The following is a 16,762-nucleotide window of genomic DNA, read 5'->3' as shown; positions in this document are numbered from 1 at the left end:
AACAGTCAATGTTTTCACCCACACGTTGTGCTCATGAGAATTTGTAATTGAGTCATGAGCTGTGCATACTCATTGTAATACATATTCAAAAAGCACAGTGGAAAACGTCCTTAAGACTTGTTCTGTTGGATCTGGTCATTGGAATTTGAAACGAAAACCAAAACTGTACCCAATATCTGTGGGCTTGCAGTAAAATGTGACAAAGAAATGGCAACAGGAACACACAGGAATGTAACTCAACTTAAAATTTAATAATGCAATGCACTTCTACTTTGAAGTACTGATGATGAACTTGGTCCCTATTGGGCTGGTAGTTAGCAGAATGTAACTGACAAGTGACTACCTTCAGTAGAGTCTGACTGACTTAAAAATAGGTGAAACAATGAGGGGACAATTACAGATTTGGTACCCATGTTAAGCAACTATGGCGATGTGTTTGCTTTCATAGATTGTTTCCATCGTTGACGATGAAGTATTCAAAGTCAAGGCAGAGCTGTTTAACGGAGCTACTGCAGCCGATGGCTACTCTGATATGAGCTGTGTCGACATCCGTGTGGGGCTGAGCATGGGAAGAATGAGAGCTATATTCCTCAATAAGTTTGTCATGAGGCTGTTGGTGAGTCGCACGTCCACATGAACTCATATTATTATTATTATTATTATTATTATTATATTACAGCACTGTGTTAATGACCACAGTTAGCCCGAGGTGCATTTGAATATGTCTGCAATCCTCAACTTATATTGGTGCCTGCTATGTCAGTTTTATGTGAACAGTCTTATTAGATTGTTGCAAGGTTTCATGCAGAAGTGTAGGCAAGTTATTCACTAGTAAGATCACATGTAACAGGGGGTAATGTGAATGAAAGGATTACCTTTGTTTCAAGTTGCAATTTTAAATCAAGAAATAACCAGACATCTTGATGACTTGTAAAAAAATGAGTATGTGGAAAGGACCCAAAAAAGTGTACAAATTTCTGAATAAGCCATTTGAAATTGTTGCAGGATACTTTTATTCCCTTTAACCCTTCTGCTGTTTGAACAGTCACAGACAGTCAAAAAATCTATCCTCTTCCCCTGCCATACCTTTTACACAGGTTACTCCCCAGCAGTCAGATCATATTTTACTAGCACTGTGACTAGTAAACTTCAGTCAACAGACAAATGCAGGCAAGAAGTAGGCACAGCTGGCTTATCAATCACCTGCAGTCAAACGTAGCTGTATCAAGTTACATAAACAGTCACAGCCAGTCTATCCTGCTTTATGTAGGCTGTGAGCTCTTAGTTGTTGAAAACAGTCTCTTGATTGATTGTGACCGAAAGAACAAAAGGAGGGTTAAATTCGGAAATTCTCCCATTACATTTCTAGTGATATCAGTAAATCGAAGGTGACAAGGATGAACCCGAGAAGCTTGTGGAAGTTATATGATTTGGATGTCCAATTTTTATTTTATTGGAAATAGCAAAGGAAACTGAATTTGTTGTTGTTTTTTCCTCAGTCTTTTGTTGATCAGTTCTCTCGTGCCAAGGCAGCAGCAGCCGAAGCCAGCGCCAATGCTGCAGCCGCTGCTAAGAAGACCGCTGAGAATCTGCAGGAGCGCTGTGTGCGCATCGCCCTGGACATTGTCATCAAGGCCCCACTGATCATCATCCCTAAGGGGTATAACTCAGACAAGGCTCTAGTGGCTGACTTGGGCCAGTTACTGGTACAGAACTCCTTCAGTATTGCAGCAGGCACTGAGAGCAGAGAGCTGCCTGCTGTGCTGGATAAGATGGAGGTTGCCTTGCAGTCAATCCAACTCTCTAGGTTAGTTGCTCCCAGTATGAGGAATATTGCCACATGTGACAATGGTTAACTAGCGGTAGAATCATGATGTACATGTACACATCAGTGTACTTATAAAAGACCCTTTGTGAAGTACAGTGATGTAGGAAAAGAAGTACATTCATTACAAAATGTACACTTTAACCCTAACTCCCTGCTTAGTTTTACTAAGTAGAGGGCCAAGTCCGTCAAAATCCATCACTCCCTCTGCTTCACATAATGCTTCAGGACCAAATCCATGGAAATCCACCACTGGTGCTGGTGGATTTTAATGGACTTGGTACACATGGCTTATCTGCCAAAATCCCCCAAAATGGGGGATGGATTTTGATGGAGTTGGGAAGGTTAGGGTTAATACATGCAGCTGTGTAGGATAAGCAATACAACCAACCTTTGTCCAACCATTATAGGCTGTGTTTCTCAATTGTACATGTGCATATCCAAGCATATTGAACAGACAATTCACAACATTTTATGAGGATTTATGCACATTTGGTGTAAAGTATTTTGAGTGCACTGTACAGTATACCAGGCCTCACAGGGCCTGTGTTAAGTCAAGAATAGATGTTCGATTCTGCAGTAAATAGAAGTTACACTGCACAGTCACACTATTGCTGACGCGACACGGCTCTGATGTTGTACATTATTCACACAAAATGGCAGATGGTTTCCAGGATTTATTTAGGCGTTGGATAAAACGAATAATGAATGTTTCGCATCCGTGCAATGAAAAGAATACTTTTATTGAAAACATGAAATGTTCCATTCCACTCGGCTTTGCCTTGTGGAATGGAAAAGTCCATTTGTCACCTCATGAAATTATACTTACTATTGAACTCATGAACATTTATTTTTTGTTCATTAGAAGCTGGGTTTAAAAAAAATGAAATTCAGGCTTATTCCCCTAGTAAGTGTAGTTTTTTATGGGATTACACTATGATGAAATGGTTATGTTGCCTTTTTTGCAGAGCCATCATGGAGGGAGGTCGTATCAAGTCAGAAGTATTGATGCTAGAACCCATGGGCTTGAATGTTGACTTGACTCGTAATCTAGCAGCTAGCTGGTACCATAATGCCCCGGCAGTAGCCCTGTCTGGAAAACTACAGACTATCAAGGTTTGGAAACAGTTATCTCTATAAAAAAAAAGTTAAAATAAAACAAAATATGAATACAGATCTAACTAACACCCTTGAACAGGGGTATTGACAAATCGGGGAATCGCCAACACAGGGCTGGATAGCTCAGTTGGTAGAGCACCGGAACGGTAATCTAGAGGTCGCAGGCTCAGACCCTGCTCCAGTCAATTTCTTTGTTCAACTTGAGAAAAAATATAATTGAAATAGACTGTTCCTGTTCAAATCATTTGGACACATCAATCCAGGTAATGTCAATGAAGAAATGTTTGTGTGTAGCCTTAGAATTATTTTTGCAAAGAAATATTTTTGAAGGATCTGGGTTTTGAAAAAATATTGTCTGGAATCTTGGTGTATTATATAAAGCTTGTGGGAAAAGTTTTGCCTTACTTGAATGACTTCTCAAGAAAGAGTCTTTAGTATAAAGAAAGTTTGCCCCAGAAACGTTAAGTTCTCATTTGATCAAAAAGCTAAAGCGAGACACTTTTCATTTAGAAGTTAATAGCAGCAGTTTTCATTGCCAATTTTACGTTTTGGTCGATCAAAATAAAAACAAATATGTTCATTTGGCCTCTTGTCTCCATTGTAATTGCAAGAGTGGGGGAATTTGAGAATTAAGTGTAATATAGGCTGCATAGTTGTGTCTTTACTGTCAATGCACTTGTATTACATTGTACTTACGCTTTGATGAATTCATCAAAATCATACCGTGTTGGGATGGTTTGGGGCAGTTTAACTTTTGGAAAAATACTACAAGCTGCATGAGGTATTTTGTTAATTTCAGCAATGTCACTATTACTGTAGGTTTGCATAGGTCCTGATGACTTTGCCCTGATGATGGGCATACTGAATGAGAACATAGCTGAAGGGCAGCCCGACACACCTAGTGAGGACTCCCCTGCCGCATCGGGTGGGGAAACCAAGGCAGAAGGAGGGACTGCAACCACTGCGGCAAAAATGGGTAAGTAGAGTTTTAGAGTTTCAATATTTGCCTGATGGACCCAATTTGATGACTTGTAGTGACAAAAACATAAATTGGAAATCAAAGTCTTTAAAGACAAATTTCAGGGAAAAATGGAACTTTTTTGCCATGGACAGGTTTCTCAGACCTATATCATTTGTGACTGGCTTCCAACATTGCCCCCTTAGAATTCCTCACCTGACGATTAAGTATACAATATCTTAACCAGTTCGTGCCGGGATTATTTTGACATTGACTGGACCCAGGCGCGGGATTGTTTTCACGAACCTTGATGCCGGATGAATTCAGGCCGTAATCTGCGGGTAGCACACCCTGATATTTCCGGCTTGCTTGCTGCGAGCGGGTCGCTGACAGATATTTCCGGCCTCGCCCGTTGCATGTTTATCCGTCATCCGTTCCAAATACTGCAAAACTTTTGCGTGTATACATGTACACGTCATCCAACGTGAACTGCTTAAGTCTGTTTCCCACACTTGAAACATCCTTTTCTCTCCTACACTCATGTTATTTAAACTGATGCCTGTGAAGGTTTTAAAGATGAAATGCACTTAGTAAGTGCTGCTTCGCTGTTAATATTTTATTTTTGAAGGGAAGACCCACAAAAGTCTGGAAAATATGTATAAAGTCTTCTAAATATCAAGTAAAATAGGTAGGTTGTGAATTGGGTAATAAATGTGCTTGGCCGGATTTAAACTAGTACATTTAGAACTGCCTAGGGGCCTGGACGCAGATAAGGGCCAAAGCTTCTAGCCAGTTTTAAATGACTTGTTTAATACCGGTCAAGCACATAATTTATTCCCATTCATCAATACCTTTCAGTCAAAAAAGTCAAAAGAAGCCCAAAAGTCACAGATTTCCAACGATTTTGCTCAACAGTTTTACTTCAGGTTTTGTGAAACACCCCTCCAGCCATGTCTGTGGTATGTGCCTCGTGCACATTGCACTTAATATCTCCTTATTTGGAAATTGGCGGGCAAGCAGAGTGGCGCAGAATGCAGCAGTGTTTTTATTGGTGGTTTAAAACCACACACATGACAGGCTCTCGACCAACAGGAATGGGTAAACTGTCTCGGGTATTTCTGACTTGTTATTTTCCCCTGCGTGTGTGTTTGACTCACACAGAGAAGACAAAGGAGTCCCAGTCAGAACCCCCACCATCAGAGACAACTGAGGAGCCATGGGAACAGATCTGTGTTGACTTTGAACTGGAAGGGATCTGTGCCTCCCTGTATACCGGGAAACTAGACCTGGTAGGTTGAATCATAACCAGTTTCACCAGGCATATCTAAGGGTGGTGCTCTCACCATGCTGACTGAAGTAAAATTAAGAATCCCCCACAATGAAAAAATGACACACCACGTTGGAACTCACATGTGCGATACACAGTGAGTAAAATGAAAGTGCCATGCTTAAAATAAGCAGTTGCATGCTGCAGTGTAATGCATTTTGCCCAGCACGGTGCAAAACGAATCATTTTCACTTTTCCTCGGCCTTACGGGAAAGTTTGTCCAACCTTAACTTTGTCTTAAGCTGACATTGTTTTAAAGTTCCTCGTAATTCCCCAATGTGTGAATGAAAGTTCTGTAGTAACTCATTGATGGACAAAGTCGGTGAAGCTATTTAGAAGTGTGGGATGTAAAGCAAAATTTGGTTTTCATGTGCAGGGGGAAGAATAGAATTGTTTTTTCTGTTTCTAAGTGGTCAGTGTTCTTCAAGGGAACATTTGTGTGAAGAAAACCAACAAAAAACAGTGTCTGTAGTATTCAGTTCAGTGTTTTGAGTGATTGCATTTGCATTGCCAAACTTCTTTTTAATTTTACTTGTTTTCACATAATATACTTCTTTGAACGCTGAGTAATAAGCAACTGAAGAAAAACCATTGCACATGCACTCCTTCAAACCTTAAGTCATGTAAGTGTGACAAAATATCTCCATTTTTATGCCATTATAACATTGACCTATTGTAGCGTGCAAACGAGGGACGTCAGGAGCGGGTAGCCCATGAAGCATTGGGCTGTTTTGCCATCTGTCAGCTTGGAGTCAAGGCCAGCATTCAGTCCAACCAGGCTATCACGGCCGCTGCTAAACTGGCTAAGATACTCCTGGATGACATCAGGCCTGGTAGAGGCGATGGTATCACAAGGTGGGTGCAAGAAAATGTTACCAAGAGTTAAAAACAAAACTAGTACATGTATGTAATACTTGGACTTTTGATGATGGGTAGAAATCTCAATAGGTCTGCTGAAAAGATTTCTTGAAAATGTACAAGTATTTGATACAAAAAGACTCAGATACATTTTTGAGTTCTTTTGCAAATATTTGTACATTTCTTGTCTACCTGTGTCGGGTATATATCCAAACACTCATATGCCCAATCAACATGGTGTAAATACTTAGTAAGGATGTGACTTTGTGTTTTAATTTTGCAAACATAAAACAATTTTAATAACTGTTTAAACGTTGGCCGTTTCACAAAGGCTGACCCCTGCTCATTATGTCTGCAGTTGTAGACTGGAGTGATTGACACAATAAATCTGCAATGATTGACATAATAGGGGGCAGTCATTGAAAACGTAAAAACTTAACTACGTATACCCCGAATGTAATCAAGTGCTGCTGTGCTTCTAAGGTTTCGTAAATTAAAAAGGTTTGAAAAATCGATAAATATTTGTGCTATATATGTTGAGCTCAAACGAAGGTCGCATGAACGAAGCCTGTCCCTTTTGTGTAATTCAGGTTTCCTTTAAATGTTTTGGAAAATTTGTAATTAATCCACAATTTAGGACCAGATTGTGGAAATGATAAAACAATTGTTTGCTTGTTTGTTTCCCTTCCACAGGATGCTTGGTTCCCATGGCGATGATTCTGATGACATGGAAACAATCTCGGTCAAGTTTGAGCAGAAAGCCAACCAGGACAAAAACAGTGAGTAGATGAATGCTTATGTATGTTCCCTGTCATCCGGGCAGGTAGACTAGGACTAGATATATTATAAGAGGAAATTTGCAGGTGAACAGATATGCTTGGCGCACCGGAGAGGTCATCAGTTTGCGTGATCTTGTGAGTTATTCACAACTCGCTATCCACTACACTGCACAGATTGTCTTGCACAACGTGTCACTGTGAAACGCATAGTAAATTGTCGATTTTTATCCTCTCTTTTGATGTTATTTAATAATTTATGATTTGATTGAAAGAGGATGAATTGCTGAACATACATGCGCCATTTGTCTGTGTCTCAAAGCAAAATTAACCGCAGATACAAAACTTTCATTGGAGGCTGCCGTTTTGGATTACAGCTTTTATTTATATTGGTAACGATAACTAACCATATGTGTATGCATACATGATGTGAAAGGTATTGTGGGCCCCACAAAGTCGTGAGGCATTTGCTAAACGGAAAGTATGTATCAGCATATGGAGGGCTAGTTCAGGATGTGGGGACTTGGCCTTGTACGCACACTTCAACAGTGCCAACCATTCTTCAGAGAACGACAATGTCCTATTGGACAAAAAGAATTAGTTTGAAATGAGTTCAATGAGGCAGTCAAATCAAGCTCGTAGGAGAGAAGCTCTGGCATTCATCCAAACAGTCAACTCACCTTGCTTAAATGATATTCGAGACAACAGCCATTTGTTTATCATCCAATTATCCCAATTGTGCCTTACAAGTTTTGTATTTGTGTTGTTGGAATAGTTGAGGCATCAGTCAGGAACTTCCATGCCTGTGTCTGTGCCGAGTTCTTGATGACTGTAGCCGAGATCTTCACCAAAGGCTTGGAAGAGAGTGCAGTGGCCAAGACGGAGGAGAAAAAGAAACCCATCAAGACGGCGACACAAACCCCCACAAACACCCCGACAGGTACCCCAGAGGACCCGGATGCTCCCCAGCAAGGGGTGATCACCATCAAGGCCCTGCTGGATAACCCTGAGATTGTGCTAGTAGCAGACTCTTCCAAGAAGGACACTAATGCTTTGGTTCTGAAGGTAGGTCTGTTGCGGTCGTCAAGAAATCCTATGTCTTCCCTCCACAAGTACGTCCTCCCCTTTCACATTTGAAAAAGAAAGGGAGAGGAAGGACACGTGAGTGCCATGGTAGACCCACACTCAGGTGCATATTAAAATGAGAATGCTACAGGATTGTGTACATTGACGATAAGGTTTCATAGTGAGTTACGGTGAAGCCATTCATGTACATACATGTACGTGTAGATGACATGACTGTAGAAAAATTAAGAACTTTGCTTAACTCAAACTCAGGATACCTCCAATTTTTTATCAATTCCTTAAAGAGTTGACTTAATGAGAGTTTACTGTTCATCTCTTATTGCAGTGGTTCAAGTGGATTTGATTTCATGTCATTGTCATCGTTTTCATTTCAATCATCTTTATATAGAACTGCAATAATCATATCAGATATCTTAATTCAAATTTGCATGTGATATCTCTTTATTCCAATTTCAATCTCACCTGTTGAGTGAATCTATAACATTGCCATTCAGACTTCACCTCTGAATTTAGCTAGATTTAGCATCAGTTTCCCTCAGAAGAATCAACATCAAAGTAAAAATTGTGTCTTATACTTTACAGACTCTGGGAGAGGTGAACATGACAATATCAGGAAAGACCATGTCCATCAAAGGAGGATTGCAACAGTTGCGTATCAATGCTTGCCCTTACCTGGAAGACCAACGCAAAGGCAAAATGACCAAGGTAAAGTAACCAGTGCACAAATAGGCAATACAACACATGCAGAGAGACTGAGGTACAACTTAACAACCAAGCAAATTCATGAACATAGACAATTTAATATATCCCTTCTGTAAATACACACCATCAACAATATAATGTACACAAACTCTTAAAAGGAATTAAACATCCGGGTAATGCTTGGAAGTGACAAACTCATTTTTTTCAATTATTTTTTTATGGATTTGATTTTGTTAAGTTTTATTTATTCTGAAACTGGAAAAATCAGTGCCTCCAATGTTTGTTTTCACACTGACTTTGCCAACTGTCTTGGATCGTATCTTGATACATGAAGGTCTTATTTTTATTTGTCAGTGACTGCTGCCAGGATTCAAACCACAGGATGGGCAAAGCAGTCAGTTGTTGGGCCTTCTACACTGTATAATCTAATGACAGGTTTCGGATTTGGATGTTAAAGCCAACAGTCTAAATTAATTAGTAAATGTCCCATATGGCCTACTGAAAAAAACCTACATTTGAAGCAATCAGAGTGGAAAAGCGGAAAGTTTAAGAGTACCAAGTTCAAAGCTAATCTTCTATGTATAGTCTCCGTCAATTAATTCATTGATACTATTCCTGAGCAGGTGCTGGTTCCATGTAACGTTGACTTCAACCTGAACACCCCAGACGGCAAAGGTCAACATATCAGCCTGCTGATTGAACAGCTGGCTCTGAACATCAGTCCCGAGGTCATCAAAGTCTTGAGCTCCGTCAGTCAGACGCTCACTCCTCCAAAGGTACCGTTTTATCTAGGCCATTCCTGGAATAATTAAAAATAAGGGTGTTTTAAAAGGTATTTGTGAAACCGGTTACTTGTCGCCTGTGGCCGGGTACCTGCAGAAAACTAACAACAAATGCATTTGAGGTGATCTGTGGACTAATTTGGCAACCAGCCGTTACTTAGGTGGATCCACTGATCTTTATATTCTGACATGTTCGGGTGCAGGTGGTACACACGCACTTGACCAATAGGGTTACCAAGAGGTGCACACGTCTCGACTTAAAGAACTTGTGAAACATGCGTACATATGTGGTTCCACCTCAGTAATGCTTTCTAATTTCTTTCGCCGCATTAGTCTATAACAAAACACTTAGTAAATGATACATAGTCAAGTCCACATTGGGTGTCAGGGATTGTATATAATTAGGATCAAAGAAAAGGATGTAACTACTTTCAGCCATAATCTGAAATGGTTGCCAACTTGACTTGAAACAAAGAATCCTTTTGTGTGGAAGCATTTTATAAATGCAGCAAAGACGTTTTGGGTAACTGAAGAAATGGAACCAGGTGCCCACCATTTTTGGTTGTGTATCGGATATCTTGTTATCCGTCCCATCCCTAATTGGAAGAAACCATAAAATGCAAATGGCCCGCTTACAGCTAGGTTTTCCTTTTTGAAAATGTCTGTTTTAGAAAACACTAAATCAAATATTAGAATGCTGCTGTCAAAACAGTGACTTTTTCGTGTTTCATAATGTATTCATGTTTTCAGTTTGAAATGGCTGACTAATTTCATCAGAAAATACGTGACCAACCTCCATTAAATGTTCATTATGCTTCCATTAAAGTGGAAAATTTTAATTGTATGTCTCTATTGTACACACACTATATGATTCTCCTCCAAAGCTGAACTTCATTTATATAAGGGAATCCCATATCATCTGTTGCTTTTGCATACATATAATGTTTTAGAATTGAAAATTTAAAAAAATTCAAAAGAGAATATCACAGTGATTAATCACCAATTCTTAGTTTCTGAATTGTTGAATTCTTACACTCAGACGGAAACAGCTGAGGAGAAACGTAGTAAAGCCATTGTTCCGGCTGACTTGTGGGATGCCAAGAAGATCGCAGACTGTAATTTCTGGTTCCTGAAAGAAGAAAGTAAGAGTAACACTGATGGCTATCAGTTATCATGGTTTCGTCCGTGAAACAGGAGTCAGTATGAGTTGAACCGTAGTCGTCCTTTTAAAACTGTGCCTTACAAAACAGGCTGGACTTATGTCTTGGTCCATAAGTTTTGGCAGGACTTCCTACTATCTGTTGTAAATCACATTTTGTGTGAAAAATCCCACTTTCTTGGTGCTGATGCTTGTCTTCATATAATGCTCCAGAAAATGTTGCTAGTGCCATCAGTTTGAACGGTGGCATGAGTGGGATCATTGGCATTTGTAGCTTTGTGTTTATTGGCCTAGTTTTGCTACTTGTATTGACAGAAGTTTGTTCACATTCAATGTATCTTCTACAATTCCATATGAACTCCATGCACAATTACCCCTCTCAATGGTCACAAACAGAGATCAAGGTAGGCCTTTGGAATGCATTGCTGCCATACGCCCACACATTCACCTTTATCAATGCAGGCACGCAATGTTCCTGCACACGGAGCTTGCATGAGTGGTAACAAACACCATCATGTTTATGCAAGGGGTCCATACCACATAGCTAAAGTTATAGTTTTATGGTATGGATTGATTTTTGTGGCTAGTAATTTATAGCCGATGCCTTTCCTCTGACCTGTTTAATGGTTTGTACCCATAAGTGCCAGAAAACGAGACAAAATAAAACTGAAGTGCAGCTCTTAAATTTGTCTTGCATAAAACCCATATAGGTGACGGGTCGTACCTGAGTCCTGGATGTGTCATGCTGGAAAAGTCATTTGCATGTACAAATGTACCTTCATAATGTGCACCCATGAGGGTTTGGGCTCGATGTAGTATTTAAAAAGGTGTTTCCAACTATCACTGGGCTGGTTTATTGTTGCAAAATTCCTCCAGGATATCCTGAGTTCAAGACTGAAAGAGTTCTTACCATGAGTAAACTCAAAGGTTGACACTCCTACAGTGGTGGTAAAAATTGAAGATTTCAAAATCTGGTTATCCTAATTTTTTTCAAACTGAATGATGATTGTTTGATTTCGCCGGAAGATCCCATTCAGCTCACAGTCATGCCAACAAAAGGTTACGGTATAGTTTGCGGGATCCAATGACCACTGGGCCTTTACAAAAACAATAGGTTGGAATTCGCTGATCAGTCAAGGGGCAGGCTATTCATAAACAAAAAAGACTGCTAGCGAGTGGATTTGATTCCAGTCAGAGACCATGGAGGCAGTTAATGGATGTTCCGCAGTTGATTTCATTTTATCTTGTGTCACAAAAAGGGTAGTTTTGAATATACGGTTACCAAAATCCAAACCAAATAGTGGAAGTCAAACAGAATTTTAAAATGTCCTGATTTGAATGCCACCACTACTCCTATATTTGCTCATGAATCCACAGAGGGAGTAGATGTGACCACGTTGCTTGAGGAGGCAGTAGTGGGTGCAGTAGAGCAGCCTAAGGGAGAAGAACTGGTTGCAACTATCAATAGTATCATCATCAAGCTTGAAGCTAGCGTAGGCAGACGTACAGTACCCATGCTGACAGTGGATGCTAGCATGGAGGCAGTGGTGAAGGATTGGTCATCTAAGGTGGGTTTATTAACTTGCTTTGTCTAAACCACAGTTTCAGATATTTTGTTTGAAGAGTAGACCCTCAATCACGTCAGATTCCAAGGAAAAGTTCAATGTGAAAGATTTCTTCGGAAAGCATATGTGTTTTATTTGACATCATTCGTGTACCCTTTCTGTTCTTTTTGCAGTTACATGTTGAGACCCGTATGACTGCTGAGATAGCCTGCTACAATGAGAAGGCTTCAGCCTGGGAACCTCTCCTGGAACCCTTGGAAGCAGAGCCTGGCCAGCATAAAGCATGGGACATCAATCTGGATGTAGGTTGCCCCTTGTTTCTCTCTCTCGCCCCTTCCTCCGTTATGAAAGACTTTATGTATTGACCTTCCTTTTTTTTTTTTACACATTATGAGAGCATTTTTCAATGGCCGGCCAGTTCTTTACATAAATGTTAAATGTGGTTGATAACAGATTTTGCTAAAAATTGAAAAATATTCCCTTAGTATTTTGAACGATGGCAGTCCAAACTGTGAATGTGATGTGGCAAAAGCAAAGTTTGAATGAGGGGTAAGAACAACCTTGATCTCAATAATGAGCAGCACCCATCTCTGCACTTGCTTGCCATTATGATCTGAGGAATAACAAATCTAATTGAATAACAAATCCAACCGATACAGGAATAATGATGTCACATTAAAAAGTTGTTGACATAAAAATAGTTACTCACCCTCAACTGTAATAATGTCATCATGTTTAGTAAGAAATGTTACAGGTAAAACACATGTATGCAAGTAAAGAGCCCTTGAAACTTATACTGTTGTTTTTTTTTTTAAAAATATTACAAAGAGAAGAAATTCCTGATATCATAATGTTGCTACGTATGCACTTGGGGACCAAATAATGTGAGGGATTGATTTTCTGATTGGAAAAAAACATTGCGTTGGGTGAAAATGTGCAAATGTTATGGGAAAATTTTCAATAAGCATCACATTAAGGGATTGCTTTTTACGTTTGTTTACGTTTACATTAATTTAAATTATAGATAATCCTAACCCCTGTGAGTGATGTACTAGAATCCTTCCTCACTCTTGCAAAATCCAACACCCATATGGCATCTCTACACCCAAACTGTTGGACTCTGATTATTGGTGGTATGCCTGACCCCATGTAAAGCATGATCAGTTTACTAGTGCAGTCCTCACTCCAACCATGTTCCAACAGATTCCTACAAAACATGCAGTTGGATTTTGAAGGGTTGGAGAGGGTTAAGGTTGAATAATGAATGTATGATTTACAAAATTGACAAGGATTTTAATTCATTGTTGCCCCATTAGCAAGGTGTTGGAAAAGGTCCAAAACAGCCCCGTCGCCAGCTCCTGGCATTGGGGGGGGGGGGAGGCACAGTACAAACTAGGGGGGCACACTACAAGTAAAAAACACACTTATATATAATTTTGACGCTTATGGTTTTTGCCGATGGGGGGGGGGGGCAGTTGCTTGTCAGGGGGCCCCCGCCCCCCCCCCCCCCCCCCCCCCCCCCCCCCCCCCCCCCCCCCCCCCCCCCCCCCCCCCTTGGCGATGGGCCTGGTCCAAAGTCTGAGATTGTTCCTGTCCCTGTTACTTTGGTGCTTTGTTATTTGCCATTCAAGTATTAGAAACAACTTCAAACATATTTTCTTTAATTTTAAGATAGGTGATTTGCAATTCATAATCGCTCTTGGAGGATGACTGCATTAAAGAGTGCATCAGAATAAGAAAATGCCACATTTAACAGGGACAGAAATAAAGGTGGACTCCAAATTATAAAACGATCCAGTTTTAATTTTTGGAAAAGCTATTCGTAACTGATTATGGGTGTTACTGTAGTCTCACCCTAAAATTGACTTGCGAGGTGTCATATTGATGTACAAGTTTTGTAAAGATAATCTGTCATTGCTTCTTTCTTCAGGTTGTCAAGAATGATGATCTGTTAGACGTCTCATCTGTAGCAGCCTCCGGTGAGGCAGAAGAGGAAGAAGACAATATCCACCTTGCCCCTCCTGTCATGACTGTCACCTTATCCTCCAGCAGTATGCTTCAATTGACCCTGACCAAGACATGTCTGGAGATGCTGACCAACTTGGGCAAGGTGAACACTTAGTCTGCTATTTGAAAGGAAATAGAAATAAGTCTTAAAATAAGGCAAAATGTAAAAAAAAAAATGATTCAAAGCCAACTTGTCATCCAAGAATATTTTGAGTTTTGTGTCAGATAGATTTTCGTAAAATTATAAACATAATATAGATTACGAGAAATTGTCTCTTTGGGAGACATTCCCATAGACTTTTGCACAAACAAATCTGAACTTTAATGACACTTAACCCTTACCTAAACTAAACCTACTCTCACCAAGCTTTAGAACTTTGGGTTTTGCATAACGAGTAATTGATTTAGGCTATTCGCACTATTTGAGACGGTAAAATGATGCCTAGAAATAGGACTTGAAACACTAGGGAGACATTCATATGTTAGTACCTAATCTACCTTGTCTCCCTGAGTATAATTTTTTAGCAAAAAATGTCTCCCTTACAGGTCATTTGCGAGAATTTAATAATCTTTAAATGTCATTTCTTTGATTTGGACAGTAAATATGAGTTTTCAGGCACAAACGTATTTGGCGTCCAAAATCTTTTTTTAATTAATGTGGCATCAACTGACACTTATTTTACCAAAACTCGCTGAGCCCCCATCCCCCGGCCCCCGGCCAATGTTTCTCATTGCGGGAGCGGGGGACCGAGGGAGCGGGGGAGCGGGGGACCGGGAGACCGGGGAGGGTATGCTTATTGTGTGGACATGACCTAACCATTTTGGCCAGGATTGTAGATACCTATTTACCAAGTTGTGTAGTTGCACTAGAAGTTGTCATTCTGTTGTTCAATATATAAACCTTTTTGTTTGTGTTATTATGGTTTTATCATCAGGCATTTGGTGAGGCTATGTCAGATCCTAACACAACCATCAAAGATGATGTAGTCGTGCCTGCATGTACAGTGATCAACCGCACCGGCCTGCCGCTGGTTGTACAAGCTGGAAGTTACTACGCTGTAAGTACTTCAATTCAGCGTTTCAAAATGCAACATTTTCCTGGACAATGGTCTACTTTTCTTTCCTTCCTTCTCAGTTTGGCAGTGGGGAGCCTTTTGGGCTGACAGTAGTCCTTTTGGGATGCACAGAACAAGCTATGAAAAGAACCCATAATTGATGAAAGTGATCGTGTTATGAACTATCTATAATAACTGTCTTTGCAAACTTAAATATCTCAGCCAAATTTTGACATTCTCTGAAAAATCCTTTGAGAGTAGGTTTAATGAAGTGCTACTTTCCAGGCATCATTGCTGAAGATGTTGAGAAATGGAAATGGTCATAATGAATCATACATTTTTTATTGTATTTGAGAGAGTTTATAGTGTAAATGTGATATTTAGGATATTTGTATTATATCCAATGGTAGTTCATATTCAGAGAATGAGAAATGTAAGTGGTTACTTAGGCAGTGGTGATTCATGTGACATTTATCCCCTCTTAAAACCTTAAACTTTTGAAATCCTCTGAGCCAGGCAATGCCATACTAGTTCAGATCCTTAAACATCAACATGTGCATGTACATGTACCTGTGTACGCTAATAAATATTAGGCTGCCTTCAATAATTTCCTTTTCAGTAGTCCCCAATTTGACATGAGCTATGTTCAAGTCACACTTGATATTTAACAATTGTTGACTGCTGTGATATGGGATACGGTGTTTTTAGCAACCGAGGGGCGCATTGCACCATAGACGAAGCCAACGGTGCCGTTCAAACTCTTACACACACTTGCAATGCAGAGGTAATTTATATTCAACGCAGAGTGTATAAGGTAAATTGTATGCAACGCAGTGTATATGAGGTAATCTATATTCAACGCCGTGTATATGAAGTAAAGAGTTATATTTATGGACTGTACACGTGGCCGTTCTAGACCAATGAAATTACAGTATCAAAAATACGATCAAATAAATAATAAATGTATATCTTTTCGAGCCAAGCCTGTGATTATTGGAAGGAGATGGGGCAGGCCGATGCCAAAAACAAAAAGAGTAAAACATTGGGTAATGAGAACAAATGATTTGATTTCTCCCTTCAGATGCCGACTGGCGTCACACCTGAGGGCAAGTACAGCCTGAAGAACAACGCCCAAGTGGGTCTGTCCTTAGCAACTGCTGTCATGGCATCCACGAGGCAGAAATCTATCCTGAAATCAGGAGAAACAGATCTCCATAGAGAAATATCCATCCAGGTAAACAACTTGTTTGTTTACAGCTTTGTTTATAGTTGATTTCTTAACATAATTAGTTGCATCCTTATCCTCATCTATGACAAAAAATTCGTCCTGTCTGTAGCAAATATGTTATTCTGTGAAAATGGTTTTCCAGTATGTGATATCGGTGTTATGTTCATACTTCCATCCTTTGCGGGTCGCTTTAGGCAAGTCAACTATACTCATGCAAATGCTCTAAAATGACATTGTTCAAATCAAGTTCCCCAAAAAGTGGTCATTTTACTGCATCTGAGCTACAGTCTTAAGAGCTCAATTATGCTTGAAGCC

General features: G+C 39.9%; 1 protein-coding gene across 8 annotated transcripts in view; it reads left to right on the top strand.

Moving 5' to 3' along the window:
* Nucleotides 1-16,762, top strand: part of LOC119721022 (vacuolar protein sorting-associated protein 13C-like) — a 98,316-nt gene that overhangs the window by 41,723 nt on the left and 39,831 nt on the right. For all 8 annotated transcript variants that reach the window (XM_038190893.1, XM_038190892.1, XM_038190887.1 and 5 more), the window contains 16 exons: nt 449-616; nt 1,500-1,807; nt 2,794-2,941; nt 3,764-3,920; nt 5,064-5,191; nt 5,909-6,084; nt 6,781-6,866; nt 7,639-7,928; nt 8,532-8,654; nt 9,275-9,427; nt 10,473-10,575; nt 11,970-12,160; nt 12,331-12,459; nt 14,088-14,267; nt 15,100-15,222; nt 16,301-16,453. In XM_038190893.1, coding sequence (XP_038046821.1) covers nt 449-616; nt 1,500-1,807; nt 2,794-2,941; nt 3,764-3,920; nt 5,064-5,191; nt 5,909-6,084; nt 6,781-6,866; nt 7,639-7,928; nt 8,532-8,654; nt 9,275-9,427; nt 10,473-10,575; nt 11,970-12,160; nt 12,331-12,459; nt 14,088-14,267; nt 15,100-15,222; nt 16,301-16,453 — 2,616 coding nt within the window. The remainder of the gene's footprint in view (nt 1-448; nt 617-1,499; nt 1,808-2,793; nt 2,942-3,763; nt 3,921-5,063; nt 5,192-5,908; nt 6,085-6,780; nt 6,867-7,638; nt 7,929-8,531; nt 8,655-9,274; nt 9,428-10,472; nt 10,576-11,969; nt 12,161-12,330; nt 12,460-14,087; nt 14,268-15,099; nt 15,223-16,300; nt 16,454-16,762) is intronic.

The sequence above is a fragment of the Patiria miniata genome, unplaced genomic scaffold (genome assembly GCF_015706575.1).
Source record: "Patiria miniata isolate m_02_andy unplaced genomic scaffold, ASM1570657v1 HiC_scaffold_9, whole genome shotgun sequence".
Taxonomy (NCBI): domain Eukaryota; kingdom Metazoa; phylum Echinodermata; class Asteroidea; order Valvatida; family Asterinidae; genus Patiria; species Patiria miniata.
Note: the sequence above shows the minus strand (reverse complement) of the source record. Positions and strands in the feature narration are given on the sequence as shown.